Source organism: Marmota flaviventris, chromosome 9 (assembly GCF_047511675.1).
Source record: "Marmota flaviventris isolate mMarFla1 chromosome 9, mMarFla1.hap1, whole genome shotgun sequence".
NCBI classification, from domain to species: domain Eukaryota; kingdom Metazoa; phylum Chordata; class Mammalia; order Rodentia; family Sciuridae; genus Marmota; species Marmota flaviventris.
In genome coordinates this window covers 95,337,911-95,365,852 of record NC_092506.1, presented here as the reverse complement: position 1 = coordinate 95,365,852, position 27,942 = coordinate 95,337,911, and the positions used below count along the sequence as shown (strand labels likewise).

At 36.2% G+C, this 27,942-nt stretch overlaps 1 protein-coding gene across 1 annotated transcript; it reads right to left on the bottom strand.

Moving 5' to 3' along the window:
- Positions 1-1,710: 1,710 nt before the first annotated feature.
- Fdx1 (ferredoxin 1) lies at positions 1,711-27,942 on the bottom strand. Its single transcript, XM_027930782.2, has 4 exons — positions 27,608-27,942; positions 21,879-22,003; positions 6,693-6,822; positions 1,711-2,777 (listed from the first exon to the last, which is right to left on the bottom strand). Exons 1-4 carry the CDS (start codon positions 27,790-27,792, stop codon positions 2,663-2,665), a joined length of 555 nt encoding a protein of 184 aa, XP_027786583.1. The 5' UTR covers positions 27,793-27,942; the 3' UTR covers positions 1,711-2,662.

Below are 27,942 nucleotides of genomic sequence, written 5' to 3'. Positions count from 1 at the left end.
ATATAATATTAGTACATAACCAACAATTACAGAGGACTATGCCAAAGGAAGATGGTTTTCTACATGCAAAATGACTAAGAAAGGTACACTAACATTACACAGCAATGAATGGGAGCCCACTATTTTTCTTTTTCATTTTTATCAGTAGTCAAGAAAAATGCTGGGAGTTACAGAATAAAACAAACATGTCATCATATTAAAGACAACACAAAATTTTTCAGGATATAATTCAGGATTAAAAAAAAACTAGCTCCTTTTAAAGCTTAGAATGCTATTTGTTAAAAGGCCAATCAATATTCACTGGAAATGAAAAGTCAGGAAACTCATCTGAAAACACCATTACCGTATGACTTGAAAACATGTCTGCAATATCTTTTTTTTTTTTTTTAGAATTTTTAATATTTATTTTTTAGTTTTTGGCGGACACAACATCTTTGTTTGTATGTGGTGCTGAGGATCGAACCCGGGCCGCACGCATGCCAGGCGAGCGCGCTACCGCTTGAGCCACATCCCAGCCCCCTGCAATATCTTTGCTACCCCTCCCTTCAAATGATAGACAGACTCAGTGCCTTACTTCTAATGAAAAGAATGGGTAAGAAATGATACTGTATATCCCGAAGGATACAGCTTCTGCCTGGAAGTATAACACCTGCTCTCTGGGTGCTTGCCCTTAGAATCCTACAAATACTTTGTAAGGAAAGCCAGGGCATATGGAGAGTCCACCCATGGGTGTTTCACTCAGTAGGCCCTGCAAGATTCCCCGGCTGACACCTGTCAGTCATATGAGGGATAAGACTGCAGCACCTAGACTGAAGAGTCTTCTCACTTGGGCACCAGATACTATGGTGCAGAGATAAGCCAAGTTTGTCCTGTGCTCTGAATTCCTCACCCACAGAAACTATCTGAAATAACAAATGATAATTGTTGTGTTTAGCCACCAAGTGTAAGGATAATGTGTTTCGTAGAAATAGATAAACCAATGTTATGTGGAATGCATTTGTATCAAATATAGAATTTTTTTTCAAACTGGAAAAATAACCCTTATACAAACCAATTATAGAATGTATTCTCCATTTAATAAATTTAGTCTTATTTACGTAATACAATTAAACTACATTAATTTGAACTTTTCTATTTTGAAATCTGATAATTCAAATTCTAAATTTTAGAATATTTTGGCTGAATATTATCATTAAAATAGATCACCTGGAGAGTTCAGGTGATCTATATAAAATACAAGAATAATGAAGCTAATTAAGACAAAAAAATTGCTTTGAAGTACTTAAAAGTATAGCATTCTATACAGAAAGTACTCAACAGTCATTAAACACTAAATGAACATAAGATGCCTCAAGTTCTTCCCAATCACTTTTCTATATAAATTAGTTTACAATACCATTTGGCAAATTGATCAGTTTGGTTCAAGCAAATTATATGTATATATACACATTTTATATTTCCTAATAGAGTTCCCTGAAGGCATTCTTGTCTTGTTCATCTCTGCATCCCTAACAAACATAATAATGTTGTATGTCAAGTATTATAGTTGACCAATATTTACATAAATTAACAAACTGCATTTAAGTACTTGAAACTCACTTGACAGTCTTATAACTTGCTGTTTTTCTTAGTAATTTGTTCTGCTCTTCCTCATGATTAGCCACGTTAGTTGATGTTTTTATTATATATCCAAAGAGCACACTTTACCCATTTATTACCTTTAATGAATTTATTTATAGCAAAGATAAGGATACAAATATCTTCCATATATAATTGGTAAGATATTCCTTCATTTCTGGGACTGTAGCATATGCTATGCTACCCAGGCTGCAGACGTTGAAGTGAGAAGAATGGCGCCCCCTGGGCAGTGGGATGCAGCAGCCTGCTTATGTCCTCTGGCTCAGGGGCTAATTCACAAGATTTCCATTCTAAGAATCAACCTATAAATTAACATTATTTTCGAAAGATTGCTAAGACAGTTTGTTTTGCTTGAAATAGAAAAGATGGTTTAGTCAGAACAGACATCAACTTGACAGTGTCATAATGTCTAACTGAATACTAAACATTTCTCATTGAATAAAATTTTGAAATATTTATTTATAAAGTTAATAGCTATCTTGGAAATTAAGCAATTCACTAAATATTCTTTCACACACATTTACATTTAATTAGTGCTAAAAGTAAGATGTTCATAATTTCTCCAGTATCAATCTGAACATAAAACTAACTTAAAATAATAAGATGCAGGTTCCAGTACAAATTTCCTAGTTAGTCATATCATCCTGGACAAGCCATTTTAGATCTCTGCCTTCACCCACATCAAGCAGGGGTAATCATAGCCATAGCTTTTCTTAACCTGCCTTCTAAATAAGCAGACATAAGATTATGTAGTAACATTTTGCTTAAGTCGCTAATCACAAATAAGGTAAACTATGTAAGATTTTCATCATTCTCAGCTGTTTTCTAATATTTGACTAATATTTTTATAACCAATGTAAAAATCGCATGTTTAATACTACAAAATTCAGTAGTTATACAAGGTGAAGTAAAACGGTAAAGCTAGTCATAAGAATAAACCCATTCAACCATGTTCTCATTTAATTATGTTAAAAATTATAAAAATAGGTAAAATTTCACAAAAATATTTCTTCTTATGGTAGTTTTAGGAATTCTTGCCCACATCAATAGATTGTCTGGCATCAGCCACAGCCTCAGGTACTCGAACAGTCATATTGTCCATAGATTTGGTCAAACAGATTTGGCAGCCCAACCGTGATCTGTACAGAAAAGGGATAGGTATGTTTATTAAGTATATGTCAGTGCAGTTGTTTAGCATGTTTTTATGTTTTCTTACCCAACACAGGAAATTAAGTAACCTTCTAAATTTTCTTTCTTTTTGTTACTGGGAATTGAATGCAGGAGTGCTTTCCCACTGAGCTACAACCTCAGTTCTTCTTCTTCTTCTTCTTCTTCTTCTATTATTATTATTATTATTATTATTATTATTATTATTATTATTATTATTTTGAGAGAGGGTCTTACTAAGTTGCTGAGGATCTCTCTAAGTTGCCCAAGTTTCCCAGGCTGCCCTGAAACTTGTAATCCTCCAATCTCATCCTCCCAAATCACTGGGATTAAAGTTGTATAACATCACACGTGGCAACCTTTTAAATTTTCATTAGATCAAAACAGATAATAACCAGCCTCATCAATTAGAGGGTAACAGAACACAAATATGAAACACAAAAAATCCTGGTTTGCCAAAGCTTCATTTTAGCCTTTAGTTTTTATCACTTACTAATTAACTCTCCAGAACTATTATTATTATTTTGTTTTTTGGTGAAAGAGCAGCCAAACATTGAAATGGTACAATAGTGGACAAGAGAACATGAGGTTATTAGCAAACCTATTATTTGCTAATAACAAGAGGTTTTTAGCAAAGTCAGCAAACTGTTTATCAATTCCCAGATAATTAAAACCATACTGACTGTGGTGGGCCTTAAAGACTATTAGTTACTCCTGATGTTTACAAAAAGCTGTATGTTAGTGCTACTCTCTCAGAAACTACTAATGTAATAAATGACACAGTTATGAAGCAGAGGAGATTACAGTAAAGTTAGTGAGAGAACAAATATGCTGTGGGGACACAGGCTGCACAAAGAGATCTGTCTTGTTCTAAAAGACAAAGCAGTGGTGCACTGTGGCCATTGCTCATTCTCCCACAACTTCTACCTCCTTAAAGATCTCTGGCTCTAATATCTACTCAGTGCAGACAGTGTCTCATACTTCTAGAGAAGGAGACAGACAGCAAGGCATCCCATATTGTAAATCCCACAAAATCCTGACATTCATGTAAATCTGAAAGATACTTTATCTGTCACTCCTGCCCTGTTTCCCTGACAGTGAAAGTACACACAGGTTGTTAACCCTACTTCTAAGGTTGGTTTTCAATTCAGAGAAGTAGCTTGAAATAGCGAAAGTCCAAGGGCTCTGGGGCCCAACATAACTGAATTCAAATCAGAGCTCTGCCACCCACTAGTTGGCAGCCTTGTGCAAATCTACAATAACTAAATCTGCTTCTTACCTATAAAATGCTGAGAATACTGTCTAAGCCTGAAAAGTGGGAATAATCTTCATTAAGTGCCTAGGCATTACAGTAAGTACTCAACATATAAGTTGGTATCAATTAGATATAATACTAACAACTACCATTTAATGAATGCCACCAGGAACCATTCTAAGAGTTTATTCATTAACTCCAAAGAACAACCTATGAGGTAGGTGCTATCATTATCTTCATCCTACATGTAAGAAATCTGAGGCCTCTATGTAAATTATCCATGGAAAGTGAAAGTAGGGAGTAATGACAATTGTCAAATGTATATTCACAGATAATTCCTTAATCTCTCTATCCATGTATTTAATTTCACAAACATTTAAGAATTCCCTATTGTTAGGTACTGGAGACAATGACAAAATAAGACCTGGCTCCTGTACTATGTAAGAAAGGAAACAGGTAACCAGCAAGCAAGAACCCACAGGAGGTCTATCCACAAAAAGGGCTAATACGCTGATAACAGACATTGTTAATGATGGTGGTATATTTACGTAGCACTTAACTTCAAACTAAGGATATAAACTCAAAGGCTGATTTTTCCCTATTTCTTTGTTTTGGAATGTATGGTACCCTAAAAATAGTTACATGTGGGTTACTAGCTTTGATTTTATTCCAGTATGCCAGAGAGCTGTGTAAATGCTGCATAAAACACATCATATTCATTCTTCACAAAATATCTCTACTAAAATTCCATGTTCTTAAGCATAACAGACATGAAACATTAAAATCTCTTCTTTGCTCTCTGTTATCTTATTCTAACACCTGGAAATCTTATTATTGCTTGTGGTTGGTTTACATTTAATATAGTCCTTTTTATATCTTTTTACAACCTGTACCTCTTCTAGATGTAACTTTTCCTATTCCCCTTATTTGCTTTTTCTTTTCACTTAGAATATTATGTATTACATGCACATACAAATTCTTTTCTGAATAAAAGGACAAGCAGTTAGCTATAGCTGAAGGGAAGGGGAATAAGAGGTACTGGGGACTGAATTCGAACAAGATATATTCTATTTTTTATAATTATGTCAAAATGAATTCTACTGTTAGGTATAATTAAAAAGAACCAATTTTTTTAAAAAAAAGACACAATTATCAGAATGAAACTAATACAGTCACTAGATGTATTCTGTTATTCTTTAGGGAAAAAAAGGAAAGGAAGTGTTGGTAAAGAATGTGGCCTGAAGAGAGATGAGAGGGACAGGTAGATGGCAGCCACACCTGCTGTGCTTTGGTGTCTAAAGAGATACTATGTCCCCAGTCTTTCTTTCAGGGTTATCAGTCTCACCTCTATTAAGAGGGAAATGTACTATGAAAGCAAAAAAAATAAAATGATTCAACATGTCTGAATAAACACAAATGACCTAAAAACTTTGTGTGCACTAAATGATAGTTTATGTTCAAGTGTTTAACAAAATTGTAGCTACAAATTCCACATGAAATTAATAAAATTATTTGCCGCAGTCCGGCTGCAGCAAACTAACGGGGGTGTGACGAATAACTTGTGTATGTTGATACAGCAGGAGTGGAAGCCGTTTATTGCAGGACAGGAGCAGTATTTATACATTCCACACAGCTTATCTAATTAGCATAAACTCGATACAGCACTGAACCAATAAGAAATCTCCACACTTAATGGCTCGCTTTTGTTACTTTTCAAACCACTCCCTCTGGCATTTTGCCAGGCACCATCCAGACTTGTTTACGAACTTTAACATTCCCCTGGCAAAATGCCAGGTGTTATTTTGACTTGTTTACAGACTCCAACAATTATTATTACAATTGCTTGTAATTGTTTCAAAAATTATTTTTCATTCGAGTTACCAAATTACAGTTAAACAAAGCCCACCTTAATCAAATAACAATTATTTAATTATTTTCCCCTTGAATAAGTAAATCAATTTCTTATCTTTCCCCTTGAATAAGTAAATCAACTAGCAACCTTAACTTCAACCAAAACTAGATAATTAAAAATAATAATAATAAGGTATCACTCGATGTCACCTACTACTGTAAATATTACATTTAAGAATAACTCTACCTATTAATTAATAAGTTCTAATTAATATACATTTAGAAAAAGAGATAATCATCTTAACATAATTATATATTGTTATATAATTATATATTATATAATTATATAACTATATATTGTTTCTTATATATTGTTATATATTGTTTCTTCAAAATTTCTGCTCTCTCAAATAGGTAAAATTTTGTTCAATTATCAAATCTATCCTTCAAAAACACTATACAAAGCATTATGCTTAATTCCATCCTGCTAAACTGTGACAAATATTAATTCCTGCAGTAAAAAATAGACTAAAGAAGATATATTAGGATCTAAAACTTACAATTCTTCCAATTTTTTAAATTTTTTTACTTTTGTTAAGGGGAAAGTTTTGTATAAGTGTTAACTATGGGACAGTGAAAGAGAAATGCCACATATTTAGTACATAAAACTTGTGACTGTTCCCTAAGCTGGGAGAACTCAGATGTGATCTTCAATAAACAAAGTGACAGCATGTGGATCATCCCAAATTATGAGTACAAATGAAGAACTCTTCAGGCTTACCTGTCTGTGAGCCCATAAGCCAGATCAAGCATGTCATTCTCCTCATCAGTGATTGCTTCTAACTTCTCATATATGTGATCTTCAAAGATGAGGTGACAAGTAGAACAAGCCAAGGTTCCCTCACAAGCACCTGAAAAAGCAGCAATCACTGAACATACCCATCCTCGACATTATACAATCTAAACCTGGCTTCCAACATTTAAATATTTCTGAATTTTAGAATCAGTGTTATAATACTAAATTATTTTCAGAATAGTAATGAATTAGGGATTACCCTCCACCATCATCTCCCACCCCACATTTTGAAATCACTCATACAGTATTTCACAAAGGCTCTGGACAAGATGCTAAAAAGGAAAACATGAGACTATATAGATCCAGTACTAAAGAGCTTACAGTTTTGAGCTGGGACATGTATACATATAAAAATGTATACATATTAAAACATATACAGCAATAGTTTATATAACAGCACGTAAGCTATTTACTTTTCCTCGAGAGCACAACCCAATTTATAAAGAAAGCAGTCAAACCTGAAGCTAAATAAGGTTAAATGGTCTTCCTTCTCAGTCTCCCATCACAATCAGGACAGAATCAAATAAGTCATTTTAAGAGTAGGCTTGCTTTTAAATACATGTTAAGAACATTTCTTCCATTCCACATACAACAGAGAAACCAGGTGCTATGGCACATGCCTGTAATCTCAGTGACTCAGGAGGCCAAGGGAGGAAAATCCTAAATTCAAGGCTAGCCTCAGCAACTTAGCAAGACCCTCAGCAACTTGGTGAGAACCTGTCTCAAAATAAAAAATAAAAAGGACTGGGATGAGGGGGATCCAAGATGGTGGGCTAGAGGGAGGCTGCATTCTGTGTCATTCCAGGACCTGGGATTCAAGTAGTGGGAATATTGTTTCTGGGTGACTTATTAAAGAACCCCGAACAGCTGCTTCTATGCAGGAATAATGGCGACCATGCCTGTGCAGGTCTCCAGGCCTCAGAGTCAGTGCAGGACTCCCAGCCACTCACCCACACAGGACCTCCCTCCAGCAGCCATCAGGACCATCCGCATCAACACCCTCGCAGGAATCCCAGCTGCTGCTCCCATGCAGGACACCCCGCCAATGCCCACACAAAGAACCTCCAGCCACCACTCCAGCATGGACCCCCATCTACTAAAGCGGGGCTCCCCCGTTACCTCCATCTTAGGGCACTGCAACCACTGCTACAGCCCCCTACAGATGGTAGCCTGCACCTGGGGACACTGCACAAGATCTAGAGACAGCCACCAGCCACAACACTGCATGCCACAGAGCTGCATCTTTGAACACATCGCCCAATGCCACTGCCTGGCCCCACCCGACCTGACACCCCATCTCTGAAAGCAGCCGCCTCCATCTTAGGACACCTTTGTCACCACCTTTAGTTGGGTAATCTGTTTTTGGCTCTCTCTATTGAGTTTTAGTTGGGCAATCTGTTTTTGGCTGGGGCTTAGAAGAAATATCAAGGTACCTATAGTCCCCAACTCCCTCCTCTCCCCTGCAGCAGCTAACCTGGCACAATGCTTGCAGCTACGCATAGCCAGTCCATAGCTTACAAAGCCTGGCCCTGAACTGCCCAATACAAAACACCTGTCGGCAGGTGCTTAGCCCCCAGTGCACAGCCCACAAGACCTCCAGAGAGATTTCTGACTGGGAAGTAGAAAGGGAGGGGGTGAGATACAGTTTAGAGACTAAATTAGAGACCAGGAATTGTGAGGTCTACAGGCGATATAAGGAGATAAGACCAGCGCTCACATCACACGGGTGGGCCCCAAAGGAGATCCTTTGGGTACAGTCTCCCATCGGGGAATGCAAGTGCTATATCCCACCTCCAGGAGCTCCATCTCCAAGACCAACTCTCCCACCCTAATAATCTTCACCATGCTGAGGGTGAAGATACCAGCAAACAACAGACAAACCCACCTATTTGGATGAGAAGCAAAGCAGGAAAGATACTGATCTCCAACAAAAACAATTCTTGTTATCTTTCTTCGAGATTTTTTTTTTCTCTTTTTTCTCTCTCTCTCTTCTTCTGCCTTAAAACATCCCCAACATTTGTGAAACCAAGTACTTTCCATGAACTAGGCTACTGAGGATTGAGATGTCTGAATAGTATATTACAGTTATGTCGTATATCCTTTTATCTCCTATTTTTACATATTTCATGTTTCTGAATATTTGGTTTTTTGTACTCTCTCTATTGTCTTCCCACTTATTTGTGTTTCCCCAAAATCACTTTCTCTCTCTTCTCCTGCTACTAACCAACTTCTTTAGATTCTTCTTTCACGTTTCCTAAGATCTAATAATTCTATATCCTCACTTCCTATCCCCTCAACATCTCATCCTACACCCCATCCCTGGTTCTCTCTTTATCCACAATCAGAAACTGTAGACCCTTTTGCAAACTAACTATTAATAGTGTAGATAATAACTGAACTCACCATTGCTATATATTGTGACAAAACCATAAACGTCTTAATAACAGCTATTTGGTTTAAGGCTGTATATTGTTTGATTGGGATCTGTTAATATTGTTCTACCCCCTAAAGGTGAGGTATTGGAACCTGCAGGGACACTATAAGCCTATAGGGTAAAAGCTCTAATGCCTCAGATCCACAGTGCTAGAAGGGAAAACACACGAACAACATGAAAAAACAAGGGAAGAAAGTGTCCCAAACAAACCAAGAGATTACATTATTAGAATTCATGGTCAGAAAAACAGAAGAAATGACAGAGAAGGAGTTCAGAATGTACATAATTAAAATGTTCTGTGAATTAAAGGATGATATAAGAGAAAATATAGGCAGCTAAAGATCATTTCAATAAACAGCTACATAAGCAAACACAGAAAGCAAAAAATTACTCCAGTAGGGAGACAGAGATTCTGACAAAAAACCAAACAGAAATCCTTGAAATGAAAGAAACAGTAAACCAAATTAAAAACTCAATAGAGAAAGCCAAAAACAGATTACATTATTTGGAAGACAGAACATCAGTCAATAAAGACAAAATATATAACCTTAAAAAGAATGTTGACCACACACTTAAAATGGTAAGAAACCATGAGCAGAACATTCAACAATTATGGGATAACATAAAAAGACCAAATTTAGGAGTTATTGGGATAGAAGAAGGCATAGGGTTCCAAATCAAAGGAATGAACAATCTATTCAATGAAATAATATCAGAAAATTTTCCAAACATGAAGAATGAATTGGAATATCAAATACTAGAGTCTTACAGGACACCAAATGTACAAAGTCACAACAGGTCCACCCCAAGACACATTAAAATGCCTAGCATACAGAATTTTAAAAGCCACAAGAGAAAGGAATCAGATAACATATAGGGAGGAAACCAATTAGGAAATCTTCGGATTTTTCAACTCAGACCCTGAAAGCTAGAAAATCCTGGAACAACATATACCAAGCTCTGAAAGAAAATGGATACCAACCAAGAATACTATATCCAGCAAAATTAAGCTTTAGATTTGATGATAAAATAAAAACTTTCCATAGTTAAAAGAATTTATTACTAGAAAGCCTTCACTACAGAATATCCTCAGCAAAATATTCCAAGAAGAGGTGTTGAAAAACAACAATGAAAATCAGCAAAGGGAGATAATACACCAAAGGAAAAACCAATCAAAGAAGAAACCAAGTCAAGTTAAATACCAAAAATTTTTTAAAAATGGCCAGGAATACAAATCATATCTCAATAATAACCCTGAATGTTTAATGCCCTAAACTCACCAATCAAAAGACATAGACTGGCAGACTGGATTTAATAAAAAGACCTAACAGTATGCTGCCTTCAAGAGACTCATCTCATAGGAAAATACATCCATAGACTGAGGGTGAAAGGTTAGAAAAAAACATAGCCCTCATAAAGTAGACTTCAAGCCAAAGTTAATTAAAAGGGATATATTTCATACTGCTTAAGGGAACCATCCACCAACAAGACTTAACAATTATAAATATATATATGACAAACAATGGAACATCTACATTCATCAAACAAACTCTTCTCAAGTTCAAGAGTCAAATAGACCACAATACAATAATTCTGGGTGACTTTAACAGAACTATTTCACCAATGGATAGATCTTTCAAATGAAAGCTAAACAAAGAAACTATAGAACTCAGTAATACAATTAATAACTTAGACTTAACAGATATATATGGAATATTTCATCCATCAACAAGTGAATATACTTTCTTCTCAGCAGCACATGGATTCTCTTTAAAATGGACCATATGCCACAAAGCAACTCTTAGCAAATACAAAAAAGTAGAGACACTACTCTGCATTCTATTAGATCATAATGAAATGAGATTAGAAATCAATGATAAAATAAAAACTAGAAGCTACTCAAATACCTGGAAACTAAATAATATGCTATTGAATGAACAATGGGTTACAAAAGACATCAAAGAGGAGATTAAAATATTCTAGCGGTAAATGAAAACACTGAAAAAACATCAAAATCTGGGACATGATGAAGGCAGTACTAAGAGAAAAGTTCATTGCATGGAGTTCATTCCTTAAAAGAAGAAAAAGTCAACAAATAAATGACTTAACATTACAACTCAAAGCCCTAGAAAAAGAAGAACAAATCAACACCAAAAGCAGCAGAAGAAATAATTAAAATCAGAGCTAAAATCAATAAAATTGAAACAATTGAAATAATTGACAAAACAAAAAGTTGGTTCTTTGAAGGAATAAATAAAATTGACAGACCCTTAGCTATGCTAATGAAGAGAAGGAGAGAGAAAACTCAAAATCAATAACATACGAGATGAAAAGGAAACATCACAACAGACACTATAGAAATACAGAAGATAATCAGAAATTATTTTGAAAATTTGTACTCTAGTAAAATAGAAAATCTCGAAGGGATCAACAGATTTCTATGGTCATATGATTTGCCCAAAATGAATCAGGATACAAGTTCAACAGATCAATTTCGAGCAATGAAATAGAAGACACCAACAGAAGCCTATCAACCAAGAAAAGCCCAAGACCAGATGGATATACAGCTGAGTTCTACAAGACTTTCAAAGAAGGACTAATATTAATACTCCTCAAATCATTTCATGAAATTGAAAAAAAGGGAACACTTCCAAACTCATTCTATAAGGCCAATATCACCCTGATACCAAAACATCAAAGAAAGAAAACTTTAGTGTCTCTAATGAACAGAGATGCAAAAATTCTCAATAAAATTCTGGCAAATCAAATACAAAAACATATCAAAAAGATAGTGCACTATGATCAAGCGGGGTTTATCCCAGGGATGCAAGGTTGGTTCAACATACAGAAATCAATAAATGTAATTTATCACATCAATAGACTTAAAGATAAGAATCAGATGATCATATTAATAGATGCAGAAAAAGCATTAGAAAAAATATAGTACCCCTTCATGTTCAAAATACCAAAAAAAACTAGGTATAACAAGAACATATCTCAACATTGTAAAAGCTATCATGCTAAGCCCCAGGCCAACATCATTCTAAATGGAGAAAAATTGAAAGCGTTCTCTCTAAACACTGGAACAAGACAGGGATGCCCTCTTTCACCACTTCTATTTAACATAGTTCTTGAAACTCTAGCCAGAGCAATTAGACAAACAAAAGAAATTAAAGGAATACAGATAGGAAAAGAAGAACTCAAACTATCACTATTTACTGATGACATGATTCTATACCTATAGGATCCAAAAAATTCCACCAGAAAACTTCTAGAACTAATAAATGAATTCAGCAAAGTAGCAGGATATAAAATCAACACCCATAAATCAAAGGCATTTCTGTACATTAGTGACAACTCCTCAGAAAGGGAAACTAGAAAAACTACCCCATTTACAATAGCCTCAAAAAATTAAAATAAAATACTTGGGAATCAACTTAACAAAAGAGTGAAAGACCTCTACAATGAAAACTACAAAGCACTAAAGAAAGAAATTAAAGACCTTAGAAGTTGGAAAGATGGAAAGATCTCCCTTGTTCTTGGATAGGCAGAATTACTATTGTCAAAATGACCATACTACCAAAAGCACTACACAGATCTAAGGCAGTTCCAATCAAAATTCCAATGACATTCCTCATAGAAATAGAAAAAGCAATCATGAAATTCATCTGGAAAAATAAGAGACCCAGAATAGCTAAAGCAATCCTTAGCAGGAAGAGTGAAGCTGGTGGCATTAATATACCAGAACTTAAACTCTACTACAGAGCAATTAGAACAAAAACAGCATTATTGGCACCAAAATAGACTTGTTGACCAATGGTACAGAATGGAGGACACATTCTCATATTAGACAAAGGTGCCAAAAACATATATTGGAGAAAAGATAGTCTCTTCAACAAATGGTGCTGGGAAAACTAGAAATCCATATGCAGCAAAATGAAATTAAGCCCCTATCTCTCACCATGCATAAAACTCAACTCAAAGTGAATCAAGGACCTAGGAATAAAACCAGAGTCCCCGTGCCTAACAGGAGAAAAAGTAAGCCCAAATCTTCATCATGTCAGATTAGGCCCCAACTCCCTTAACAAGATTCCTATAGCATAGGTAAGCACAAGAAATAAAATCAGGAATCAATAAATGGGATGAATTCAAAATGAAAAGCTGCTTCTCAGCAAAAGACATAATCAGTGAAGTTAACAGAGAGCCTACAGAATGGGAGCAAATTTTTACCACACGCACATCAGACAAAGCACTAATCTCTAGGATATATAAAGAACTCAAAAATCTTAACACCAAAAAAACAAATAACCCAACCAATAAATGGACCAAGGAACTGAACAGATACTTCTCAGAACACAATATACAAACAATCAACAAATATATGAAAAAAATGTTCAACATCTCTAGCAATTAGAGAAAACCAAACTACTCTACGATTTCATCTCACTCCAGTCAGAATGGCAGTTATTAAGAATACAAATAACTGTAAGTGTTGGAGAGGATGTGGGGGGAAAAGGCACTGTCATACATTACTGGTAGAACTGCAAATTGGTACAACCAATATAGAAAGCAGTATGGTGATTCCTTGGAAAACCTGAAATGGAACCACCACTTGACCCAGCTATCCCACTCTTCGGTTTATACCCAAAGGACTTAAAAAACAGCATGCTACAGTGATGCAGCTACATCAATGTTTACAGCAGTACAATTCACAATAGCTAAATTGTGGAAGCAACCTAGATGCCCTTCAATAGATGAATGGATTTAAAAAATGTGGTATATATACACAATGGAATATTACTCAGCATTAAAAAAGAATAAAATCATGACATTTGCAGGTAAATGGATGGAGCTGGAAAATATCAAGCTAAGTGAAGTAAGCCAACCCCAAAAATCCAAATGCCAAATGTTTTCTCTGATAGTGGATGCTGCTCCATAATGGGGATGGTGGGGGGAGAGCATGGAAGGAGTGGAGGAACTTTAGATGGGGCAAAGGGGAAGGAAGGGAAGGGAGGGGGGATGGAGGTAAGAAAGATGGTGGAATGTAAAGGACATTATTACCCTAAGTACATGTATGAATATACGAATGGTGTGACTCTTCTTTGTGTACACCAGAGACAAAAAAATGTGCTCAATATGTGTACTATGAATTGAAATGCATTCTGCTGTCATGTATAACAAATTAGAATAAATAAACAAATTTTTAAAAAAAGGACTGGGGACATAGCTCACTGTAAAGTGCTCCTAGGTTCAATCCAAAGTACTAAAAAGAAAAAGGGAATTGCAAGGAAAATGAAATTCACAATCCCAGTCAGGAAAGGAAATGTGTAAGGGCTTCAGAGACAGAGGGTCTCCATATAAGGAGCTTGAACTTGCCCTGTAAATCCATTATTCTCTATATCATTTCCTGATACACTGAGTGGGTAACTTTTTTACATGCTCAGGTCAGTCTTTCACAATGTATTGCCTCGGAAGTGATACCTGCAAGGGGGGTACATACACCTGTCTTTCTGGCCCTCTTCTCCCTGATTCAGCCCTAGGAACAGTGATAGTTTTAAACATCTGCTGCAGGTTATAGAAGCTGATTTTAAGCAGGAAAATGACAGAACATACTTTATTTTAGATAGATTTGAGATGAACAACATAGAAGCAAAAGCCATGAGATTTCACCAATAGGGGAGAGGAAGGAGAGAGAAAAGAAAGAAGCAGAAAGGAGAGACTGTTCATAGAGAAGGCAAGTCCAAAAGAAATGGCTGAGGAAGTGAAGAATAAAAAATGTGTGATGTTAGAAAAGCCCAGGGAAGAAGAACGTGCATACAATGTGGTTTCAATCATCTTAGAATAGAGAAAGGATTCAAATACCAATAAATCCCTCCTGAAAAATTTAGTACATTCCTTTTTCTTTTTTTAACCACCTAGCCAGCTGAAATGAAAAGTAACCATTCCCATTCCAGGTCTTCATACATTCCTCTACTCTCTCTGCTCTAGGAAGTCTAGATTCTTTTAACCTTCTCTTACAGTTCTTATTTTTACTGTCTAATAATATTCATTGCCCTTCTCAGGAAACTTGTCAATTGTTTCCACACCTTGCATAAGCTGCCAAACTCAGAGCTGAAGAGTATCCTAATAAAAATTTTACAAAAATTGTATATAGGAGTTTAACTTTTGATTCTTACATGCTAAGCTCCTATCGTACATTTTAATGCCATAATTATTCTTTAAACAAATGCACATTCATGATCCCTCCTTCTCTTATGGTTCCTTTCAAAGTTTTTTCCTACCACAAAAGGTTATCATCAACAGATTACATTTTTCTTATTCTTTGTACTATGAAGAAACTTACTAGAATACTTTGTACTAGGAAGAAAACTGAGACAATAAAATCAACTTAGCCTGTGTAAAAGGGCTAACCCTAAACTAGAGACTCACAATTGTCAGACTGTGTTACAAGTATCACTACAGCATGAGATCTGTAGCAAAGATTTACAAGACCCCATGGATAGCACTTAGTGGAAGAAATATTCACTCAAGCAAAACTCCACAATAAGACAATAATCTGAGTAGCGTTTTTCGAGTTTGTGTTGAGATTTGACCTGTGTTTTATTTTTTTTTAAAGGAAGAATTTCAGAGATCATAGAAACATGTTTCTGAAAAAAGCATTTAAATAAGATAAAGATCTGGGTATAAAGAGAATCTAAAATAGAACAAGTGGCTACTGAAGGGAAAAAAATAGTTATGTCTTTTTCTGTTCTTTTTTCATCTCTTTTTCAATCTGCGTGTCTTTAAAGTTTTCTTTCTTTCTTTGGCCTTAGTACACTAAGACTTTCAATATGATGTTAAATAAGAGTAGCAAGAATAGACACCCTTGCCTAAAACTGTACAAATCTCATATGTCAAAGTTTCTCAATGAAACAAAATGTAACATAGAAAACTGGGTGTTATAGTCCAGAAATCTACAATCCTCAGACATTTTTTATTTTAAATACACTTAGGTAGAAGAAACATTTGACATAAAACATCTAACATTGCTTTGCCTACCTTTCAAATAATCAAAAATGCTTAAAACTTTGAAGAATAGTAATTACCAGAGGAAGGGAAGGGGGAGAGGAAATCTGATCACGTTCAAAAGGTACAAGGTTTCAGTTACACAGAAGGAATAATATTTGAGATCTACTGCACAGCATGGTGATTACAGGTAGAAATAATATATATTTCAAAATTGCTGAATAAATTTCAGAAATCTTACTACAGAAAATAAAGTGAAGGATATATTAATTAGCAATTCCACGTTGTATATATATATATATATATATAAAACAAACATCACATTGTACCCCACAAATTTTTACAACTATGATTTGTCAACTAAAAACAGTAATAAAAAATGGTTGGTACCTTAGCACAGAGGATAATCTGATTTAGGGACACATTACAGCTACATTGATATTAGTTTCAGGGGTCAACATTTTATCCACCGTACTTGCTTGGTTTTTAACTTAAAGGTTTACACACTTTGGTTCTGCTTTTCTGTTGCTGCATTAACATTCTGAAGCTTTTTCTTCTAAATTAATAATGACACCTATCATGAAGGTTTTTGGTTTTCTTAATAGCTTTTTGTCATTTTTTTTTTTTTTTGAGGGAGGGAGGGAGGGAGGGAAGGAGGGAGAGAGAGAGAGAGAATTTTAAGATTTATTTTTTAATTTTCGGCGGACACAATATGTTTATTTGTATGTGGTGCTGAGGATGACATTCAGATGTCTGTAAACTGCGTGGTTCACATAATGCTGACAAAGAATGGCAGATATGTTTTCAACCTAAAGCAGTACCACTTTAGTCACAGTAATAAATGTAAAATGTACAATTCACCTGGCCTGCCACCTCAAAATTACAGGGCTTGTGACTATAGTTTTGGTTTCATAATACTTATAATTTTGCTGAAGGGTAAGAATCTTAATATGGTTAATCTATACAACTTCAAACCTGCATAATTTATAATTACCCTAAGATGAGTAAGGCATGGTTACTAATTTCAAAGATGGTGATTAATAAAACCTCTCCTGAATCAAATTTTTTTCTTTTGAAAACAGGAATAATGATACTAAGGTTTTGATCAAATCTTCACAAATTCTTGTCATAAATTATTTCTTAGAAAAAGTTAGATAATTACAAACTATTGCTCATTTCCTTTCATGTAATTTGATTGCTCTCCAACAGTAAAAGATAGTTTTGCATATGTCCATCTTATATTAAGGTCATTTTGTATATTTGTTATGATGCTAATAAGACAGATTGTTCACCCCCACACCTAACCCCTTCACACCTAACCCCATTCCTAAATAGGAATCTAGTAGACAGCTGCATGAGAATATTATATATTAAAAATACAAAATTACCTATAGACATAAAATCGAATTTCTAAAGATTGGTCTAGCATAGTCAGAAATACATTAATAAGTATGATAGGAATAAAATAAAATTTATAAATTTTATAAATAAATAAAATTTTATAAATAAATAAATTTATAAAATTTATAAATACTATCGGGATCTTCCAATTTAAATTGTTTATATTAAAACAAACATGGGAAGGAAAGAACTAGCATAGAAGAAAAAGAGATAATAAGCTAAGTAAATTCAATCCCAGATGTGCAACTGCCCCCTGGTGACAGAATATTGCAATACACTCTGAAAACAATGCACAATTTAGAAGATCTATAATATGTCGGCAATAAAAATGTTCATGAATCTGGGTTGTTTACAAAATTTACAACTGTCATTTTTTAAAATTTATTCACTCATTACTTCATATCTGGTAAGGAATACAATGGGAATGGTTTTATCCCTCATCAGAGTTTACTGGGAGAGAGATACAAATACACAAGATACACAAAGAAATGTAAATTACCGGATTGTGATAAATGCTAGAAAAGGATAGTCTAAGGCAGATGAGTGGGGTAAAGAGGAGAGAGTTATAAACACCACTATCTTAGTCCATTTCATGATGCTATGACAGAATGCTACAGACTGAGTAATTTACAAATGAGTTCATAACTGGTTCAGGGTAACAAGAGAAACCCCACTAAGGATTAGGTGGCTGGGCGAACAAGGGTTTCCTTTTGTTATCTGAACCCATTATCCTCTATTGCAGCAATCTGCTCGTGTCTTCCATAGCATTTCTCATAATAATAGTAATTGATTATTTGCCCTTATATGATGTAAAGAAGTATACAAACTGAGACTTGATGAGAAGCAGCAAAGAGGCAATTTTGGGATGGGAGAGAAGATGCATCCCAACAGAGGGTAAAGTATGTACAAAGTCTCAAAAGCAGAAATTTCAGGTAAGTTCAAGCTCTAGATAAGAAGCCAGTGTGACCAAAGTAAGAGAAAGAATGAGAAATGGGAGAGAGGAAGAATAGTGGATGGAGCAGGTAATGCAGAGACTTGTAGGTTAGGGTAAGAAATATGGATTTGATCTAAGAGGAAGGGAAGTCACTCCTGGGTTTAATCAGGAGACTGACATATCTGTGTCATGATAAATCACCCTGGCTTCTGGGCTCAAGTGTAGAAGCAGGTTAGCAGCTTCAGGTATGCAATGACTGGCCAGCCCCAAATGACAACCATAGGGATGGAGTCAACAGTACATATTGGAGACACATCTTGGAGGCACAATTGACAAGAGGTGCTGATGGGCTGGATATAGCAAAAGCATAAAAGATGCTCCCAGTTTCAGGCTTGAGCAGCTGGGTGGTACTCATCAATGAGATGAGAGATGCTGAAGAGGGCAGGCATGCAGGATCAAAATCTGTTTAAATATATCGAGTTTAAAATACCTTTAGAGTTCCAAGAAGAGATGTAAAGTAGGGAGTTGGATCTGTAAGACCAAGGCTCAGAGGGAGAAAGATGTAAATTTAAGAGTTTATTGGGATTAAAGGTCATAGAATGGTTGAGGTTACACAGGGAAAAGCTGTAGACTACGGATTTGGTCAGTCACATGTGGAGTTTGTTGTTCATCTGTTGACTATAACTTATGACAAGGGCAATATTTAGAAGGTCTTCTATACTCAGCTTTAGGAATTAATGAAATAATTCCTAAATTATTATTATAATGTCATAATTGCCCTTTGGTGATGTCATAATTGCCTCTTCTTTATAAAAAATAACGTTCCAGACGTCTTGATTTTGTTTCTTTTATCTTTATTCTAAAAAGGAGTCTTAGACCTATTTCTTGTGAATTTCAAGCTTACATATACATACCAAATTTCCAAACATACTAGAGTCCTTGATCTTTAAAGCTTCTAAGTCTCAATATGTGAATTCTATGACACCAGCAGAATTTTTAATCAACCCTCTAAAGAGTGTGTTGGCATTAAATTTTCTATATTTCTGGGATATTGAAAGAAAATACTTTAGTGCTTATCTCTGTGATGTGATTATGGGAACTTTCAATTTCTTTTTTAATGTTTTTTTTTTAATTGCCACAATGAATCTGTAATAATATCTATGTTAACAATAACAGCTAATATTTATTTAGCACTTACTTGGATTGACTCATTTGATCTTTACAGAAATATATGAGGTAGATATTAATATTATCTTCCATCTTACGGATGAGAACACAAGGTATAAAGAGGTTGGGTGCCTAACCAAAGGTCACACAGCTGATAAAACACAAGCCAGGGCTCTACTCTTAACCATGCCAATAAGTAGCTTTCAAAAATATATGTATTTTTGACTATGATTCATAGCATGAATTCTATTTTAGATCATGACCCAGTACAAAAATACTCTGTAAAATACCAAAACAATATTTCATAAAGATATAACAAACACCCTTGCAAAGGATGGTGTGTTTTATAGGTTCTCTTCTTTTTCCTTTGAAATGCTAGTTGGAAGCCACTAAATTAATCTCATGACCCAATAATGGTCACTACTGGCAGTTTGAAAAACACTGTACTACAATGTATAGTCACAAATGATGAAGGAAAAAGTATTTTCCAAAAATTAAAAAGATATCTAAATATTAAAGTTGCCAAACACTTGTTTTAATTTAGAAGAAATTAACATAAATCAGCTTGTGATAATTACCTATCCAAATAAGGTATTTTACTTTATTTTGAAAAAGATTTAGCTTCATGTGAAAGAGATTGAAAGCCATTTAAATAAATGTTTAAAATAAATTTTCATCTTCGTGATTATTTTGTTAAGTAGTATACTTAACAATCTTTTGATAACCAATAAGAATAAATACCCTTCAGATAAACAGGCAAATAATTTGAGCACACAATTTATAAAACAACCTTTTTCTAGGCAATTCCATCCCCAGGAATTTATTGCAAGAAAATTACAAAACACATAGAAAAGAACTTCTTAGGACGCTCTCATTAATGTTATTTATAATACTTAAAAATTGAAAGACACCTAAATTTCTAGAGAAGACAACAGAGTAAATAAATCATGGCATACCTACACAATAGAAAAATATGTTTAAAGAATGCTAGTCCTAAAATCTTTATATAATTCAAAACTCAAGTTGAGATTAAATTTCTCATAGAAGTAAATGCAAAGAAAGGCAGGCAGGAGTACAGATGCATATTCTAGCAAATAAAAACATCAGCCATTGCAGATTGAGGTATGTATCTGAGTGCCTGTCTATAACTACATCATCAGTGCTGCTTGCCATTATCCTTATTCAAGAGATTTCTGTGAACTTAAAAACATTCCTACTTCAAAGCAATTTTTCTAAGCTCTTTCCCTATTAGTATCTACTCCTTAATTAATGGCACAGAATGTCAACATAATTGTTTAGCCTTCTTTCTCGTATGAAATTATGTTTAACTTCCCTCCCAAAGTTACTGATCTGGGAGTGTATTTCAGCACCATACCATTCACCAAATGAAAGTTTAATTAACACTGTTCTAAGTTATTAGTATTCAGATTTAAATTTTTTCCAGCTACACAATATTCAAAAGTTCCAATGCACACAGCAGCATGGTTACCCATTTCTGTCAAAGATCAAGAAATATTTCTAACATTCTGACTCAGTAAATCTGGAGTAGACCTGAGAATCTACATTTTTCCAAGGTGATGTGGGTGGCAACAGTCAAGAGAACACTCTTTTGAGAATGACCATTCCAGACAGAGATGGTACTTGAGCAAAACTGATCCTGAGAATCAATAGGCTTGAGGACCTGTAAAATGGCAGCTGCTGAAACATGGGCTTCATACATGTGGTTAAGGAATATGTCAGAAGTACAGAAATGAAAACTCTGTAAATAACACTTTTTAGGATAAGTTACCCTTCCTAGGAAAGTGAGTTGACACTTATCATAAATCAAAACTATTTAAATATGCTTCTGTGACATGATATTGAAAGACACCTAATAATGATATTATCTCCAACCTTTAAATTCCACTCCCTATTCTCAGCTTCACATCACACAGATAAACAGTAAGGTGATAAGGTCACAGTAGATTTCTGGCCATGTGGCTATTTAAATTCTTTCCAAAGAATTAAAAAAACAGTATCACTCCATTCTCTATAATGAAAACACAATATTAGCACCTCCTAAATCTTAATATTTTATGTCATAAGCTACAGGTGAAAATTCATCAAAGAAAAAAGTGGAACCCTATTCAATAGTTCCATTTATGAATTTAAAGAAATGTTCCATACTTACCAAAACCATCAATATCTAGATTATTTTCAACCACAACATCTAGAAGAGAGTCACCAACTTTTCCTTTGGTTGTTAATGTTACACCATCATTGTTTATAAAGTGGACTGTTATCTTATCTTCTGAGCTGGAAAAGAAAGCAGTTGTTCAATGTTCTTAGTAATTTCAAAATACAACTTCAAATAATCATTTTAATCTGTAAATTCAAAGAAATAAAGCATGTGCACGTTATAGGAATACGCTCTTTTACAGTATTTTCTTTCCTTTCCAAAGTTTAATTTGGTCTAACAGGATGGCACAAACCTTTAATCCCAGTGACTCAGGAGGCTGTGTGAAGAGGATCGCAAATTTAAGGCCAGCCTTAGCAACTTAGCAAGACCCTACCTCAAAAAATAAAAAGATCTGAAATGTAGTTAAGCAGTAAAGTGCCCTGGTTCAATCCCCAGTACCAAAAAAAAAAAAAAAAAAAAAACAACTAACTCAATGAATGTGCTCCTGGAAGACAAGACTAGGTTTGTGATGAGCTTTTAAAAAAAAAAAAAAAAAAAAAATTTGCTCTCAGTAGTGTGATCACTATCCAGATGCCTGATAGAATAAATGCCACAGAAGCAGAGAAGAGATTGCAGTCGAGAAACAACAGTTTCAGAGTTTTTTGAGTATCTGAGCATTTCATTTGGGTTGACTCTGTATACCCAAAAATCAATAGAACTACAAAAGGTTTTTAATTATTTACTTGCTTGAATCTTTGAAAGATAAATATATCCTTTCACATTTTACTATATTATCTATCAGCAAGCTGACTTAAATTTCTTTTCCTTCTTATCAACGCCACTACAAAATTTGGCAAATTATAGTAGCGATTAGCTCCTTATCCTCCACCATTACCATTTTACCTTTTACATCACAATTGAAAAGATGTATTTTGACTTAATAAGTTATAATTTTCACTACTAGCAACAGATGGTAATAGTCTATCAAATAAAATTTTAATATAAGCCAGAATTAAATAATTTCAGAGCTGAAAATTATCAAATCTAATTATCTCATTTCACAAATGAGGCAAATGAAGCCCCAGTAACTGAATAAGGTCCTCCCTAACACTGAAAAAAAGATTCTATTAATTATGATTGTGTGTGTGTCTGTGTCTGTGTGTGTGTGTGTGTCCCACAAAAGGACCTGTGTCCTCCCACTTCTTTTTGTAACAATAATTAAATTACTAAAAACAAGTGTTCTTGCTGGGGTGTGCCTCAAGTGGTAGAGTGCTTGCCTAGCACCAGGGAGGCCCTGGGTACAATTTTCAGCACTGAATAAAAGGAAAAACCTACTTTCAAACATTAATCATGATTTTAATCTAGACAATTGCCTTTTTTTCCCAAGGTAAAGTGGCTGAGAATAAAGATTTTCCAGAGGCAGGGAGAATGCTGTGGAGGGTTTTAGAAGGGCACAGACCAAGCATGGATGCAGAAGAGCTATTCAGGAGATACTACTAAAGATTTTGGAGAATATTTATATGCCATAAACTGGGAGACAGTGAGGAAATAATGTTCAGATTTCTGGTATGGGCAAATGGGTGATACAGTTTAGGGTGAAGAGAGGAGTTTTTAGGGAAGATGGAAATTAGTTCAAGTTTAAACTTATTTCATTCAATAATGGAAAAACTAGATGAAAATGTTCCAAAGCCAGATGGTAATATGGGTCTGGGCCCAGGATAAAACTTTAGAGATTTGATATGAACAAATGTCTGGTAGCTAAAGCCATAATAGAAACTATAGAAAGAATTCCATCATTTTTTGAAATTACCGAAAACCAGAGGTTTTAGGATTGCTGTTCTGGTATATGTTGCTGTTCTGGTATACGTTAAAGCTAAGTTTATAACAAAAGAATTAAAAATCTCTTACAACAGCCCCCATTTCTATAAAATCAGGATAACATTTATCTTATACAGGTTGTTTTTTTTTTTTTTTGGTACCAGGTACTGAACTCAGGGACCCTCAACTACTGAGCCACATCCATCCCAAGCTCTATTTTGTATTTTATTTACTATTTTGTATTTTATTTAGAGACAGGGTCTCACTGAGTTGCTTGGCGCCTCACCGTCGCTGAGGCTGGCTCTGATCTCACGATCCTCCTGTCTCAGCCTCCTAAACTATTAGAATTACAGGCATGCACTACTGCACCTGGCTTCTTATATAGTTCTGAAAACAAACACAAAATATCTAACATAATAGAACCCAACAAACAGTGATTGATAATCTTTAAAATCAAAGCCTTTTTACTGCTAAGAACATGACCTGCTGTTATGTACCAAAAGCATATAGTCCTATTAAAACAAAAGTTAAGTGAGGATATTAATCAGTTCAGTAAAGGAGAGGAAGTGCAAAGTAGAAAGGAAAGGTAATTCTTCTGTCCAAAGAATATGGCACCTAAGATTCAAAAGGTGGAGATTCTAGTCCTGGTTCTGACATTCATTAGGTCATCATAGGAAGTCACTTGTTTATGAGTAAACAAGGGATAAAATAACTTCACCAAGCTGCAAACTAAAGAATTAAAATGATTTTAAGAAATTAAGTCTGTGAAAATCCTGTGTTCCTTAAAATAGTAAACCCATGTACTTTACCCAAATTAATTTTTATCTGTTCACTGTCAAAGATTAGCATTGATGGATTTTTTTAGATGTTCTTCTTCCAGTTCGAAGAACTAATAAAAGCTTTTAGCTGGTCCTCAAAAGGATGAGATTTCGTGCACTGAGAAACAAATATAGCCCCTTAAATCTTCTATCATCACCAATTAATCCATCATCACTACAAACTATTTTCTTCACTTGTTACCCTTTACTCAACTTTACCATTTACTTTTATCTTGTATTCTGCTTGACCATAGCATACATTTGTGTGTTTGCTGTGCTACAGTTCTTGGCAGCCTCCTACTAAAAGAGAAAGCTGCAGTTGCTTATGACCACATTTCCACGATATACTGTATCCGGGCACACTAGCCCAGAAAAAGGACCCAGTCTAGGGTTCCTACTTACACAGTCACCATAACTCTCCCAGATAACTCACTAACTATAGAAAGACTAGGATTGTAGCTTGGTGATCAAATGTTTGCCTTGCAGGTATGATGCCATGGTTTCAATCCTGATCCCTACTATAACAACAACAAAAAAAATCAGCCATTATGGTGCTCGAAAACCAAACAAAAACTTCTTGAGTTCTAGTCCTGCCTGGTTTTGCTGACTACTTAATGTGTAATTTTGTTACCGTTTATCTACCTCTTCCTACCTAATAGGATTGTCTTAACAGTCAAATGAAGTAATATATGTGAAAACCCTTTACAATCTAAATCATTCCAAATTGTGTGTCAGGATGTTTTACAATAAAAGTTAAGTTGTTGGGTTTTTTTAATTCTGACAAAATTATCTAAATGTTAAACTTCAAACTCATAACTACAGCTTCTAGAATGGATCTATCCAATTGAACATTGTGCAATAACACAGATGTTCTATACCTGCAATGTCCAACAAGGCAGCTGTTAGTCACATGCAGAACTGAGTATTTAAATGTGGCTAGTGTAATTGGTGGACTGCGTCTTTAATTTTATATAACTTTACCTTACACTTCCAATAGCCACACGTAGTTAAGCAGAAACAAATAGCACAGATCTGGAATGAGAACTGGAAAACCCAGTTATACTTCCAAAGTCTATGATAGGAAATACAACATTCAAATCCAAATAATAAAGGTGGGGAAGATAATTCCCATTAAGAAAACAACACTCATGTTCACTTAAATGCTAGTTACATAGATACGTTCAATATGTCCTAATTTATACCCAAGTTTTCAAGAATGCATCCAAGAGAGCACCCACACAGAATGTCAAAGGTATGTAAGAAGAAATAGGGACAAATCCATCCAACTTGTCTTCTCCATGATCTCACTCACAGTTCATGAAACAAAAAAATTCAGTGAGCATGCACCTCAAAACAGGTTCATGGGGATAAGATGCATCAGTCCCATACTCTCTTCTCAGGTGCCTTCTCAAGAAGAAACTGGAAAAGATAGCATACAAATCCCATATCCTCTCTATCCAGTTCTTGCCTCCTACCACACTACACCCTAGGGTGAGGAACATATAAAAATCTCCACCATACTGCTACAACCTGAAGTTGACTGAATTTTATTTCCAGTAACCTAAGGCATGATTTTGAAAAACAAACATGATGCCAGGCATGGTGGCACATGCCTCTAATCCCAGCAGCTCAGGAGCCTGAGCTGTTTGGCAAGTTTGAGGCAACTTAGTTAAGCAGGGCTCTAAGCAAATTAGCAAGAAACTGTCTCAAAATAAATTTTTAAAGAGCTGGGGAGATAGTACAGTGGTTAAGTGCCCCTAGGTTCAATCTCTATTACCCTCCCAAAAAATCCCAAGAATAAAAAATTCCAATGTTTTGGGAAATTTTTTCAGATCTTTTTCAACATTTAACACAAAATCCTCAACACTATCAGCCTAAGAAGCAGCAGCAGCAGCAGCTGCTGCTGCTGCTGCTAACACAAGGCATCCACTGACCTCTCAGTATCTGCCAGGCACAAGACTACCTTCATCACCTGTATTATCTCACATAATTGAGGATTGTTCCTACCACAGGAGAAAGGACCACTGGCAGGTCAGATCAGAATTTCCCATTGTTAAAGGGCTGGAACCTTCCAGAAAACTGAGCACAGAAGCCCCCCCCCCCCCCAAACCCCAATTCTTGAGATCAAGACAAAAAGATTTCAGACAGGTCCTTCAGAGTAACAGGTATGAGTTTATTAGATGGGATGGGAAAGGAGGATACTCTCAAGGCCAAGAGTGGGTCCTCTCAGGAGAGGAACAGGATGGCTCTCCTGCACTCCAATTTTATTGCGGATCCCAGAGGAGTTTCTAAAGGGTCCAGCCCAGGTCCACATCTTCACTTTTGACCAAGAGCAGGATGACTTCAGACTTTCACGTCCCCACTGCCACAACTCTAGATCACTTTGGCCCAGCCTGATGGATTCTAAATTAGATTCTTAATCAAAAATTCTTACAGGTTTTATGGTTAGACGGAATTATCCTTATCTCCCTGAGTTCCAGGATCTGGGTCATGAAAAGGGTCACAAAAGTCTCCCACCTCACAGTAACTTGGGTTCCTCTCAGGGACATTATTTCAAGTCTGCATTTCTCCTGCTGATACCAGGTAGTTAGATGAGGAAGGCGACATATCCTGTCCACTTAGGCTGCAGGCAAATTGCTTCTTGGAAAAAACAGCATGTGGGAAGACAGCACAGTGGGCCCATTTTATATAATTATTCCCTTATGTTCCCAGCACCCGTATTTGTTCCCTTACCACTATGAAGGTCACTGCCAGTTCAGGGCAAAGGTTACCGTGATTCCAAACCACTATAGGAACCAGCAGTGGCAAGTTGCTAGTTTCTCCCCAGACACAGGAAGAGCTGGAAAAGAAAACTGGGGGTCCCAGATCCCCATTTCCCCCCAGACCTGGGTGGTTAGAGGAGGAATTTCGTTTGAGGGCAGAAGGAGGCGACACCAACCACTTTCAGGACTGAGCGGCCCACAGGGCTCGGGAGGAGGCGGAGCGAGGGACGGGTGTCCCTGGAAGGACCCCGCACGCAGGCGCCAGGCGAGGCCCCGGCATCGCGAAATGCGGCCTACGGAGCGCAGCCCCCAGCCGGGACCCCAATGTCCGCCCGCGCCTCACCTGCTCCGCGCCGACACGCTCAGCGGCCGGCTTGCCCGCGCGCCGCCGCCCAGGCCCGGCCCCGGCTTCCCCAGCAGGCCGCTGGCCCCCGCATGGGGTCCGGCGAGGAGCAGTGGGCGGCGGGCCGAGCCACCCAGGGCTGCGGAGGCGATACGCAGGAGCCGGGAACTCCCCGCGGCGGCCATGGCCCACGGTCGCTAGCTGCTGGATGGACGCAGGCCGCCCCAGCGGCGCGGAGGTGAAGGCTCGGCGAGCTGGGCGGAAGGACGCCCGAGGGCCGCGGCGGGGGGCGGAGCGTCTGGGCACAATCTGCTCTCTGCGGCCGCCTGCCGTAG

What these genes read in the sequence shown, in the direction of transcription:
- Fdx1 (XM_027930782.2), bottom strand. Translation starts at nt 27,792, where the DNA reads ATGGCCGCCGCGGGGAGTTCCCGGCTCCTGCGTATCGCCTCCGCAGCC. An exon ending in TCTAGATATTGATGGTTTTG is followed by an intron (nt 6,823 to 21,878) that starts GTAAGTATGGAA and finishes CTGCTTTTTCAG; the next exon opens with GTGCTTGTGAGGGAACCTTG. An exon ending in GCTTATGGGCTCACAGACAG is followed by an intron (nt 2,778 to 6,692) that starts GTAAGCCTGAAG and finishes TTTTCTGTACAG; the next exon opens with ATCACGGTTGGGCTGCCAAA.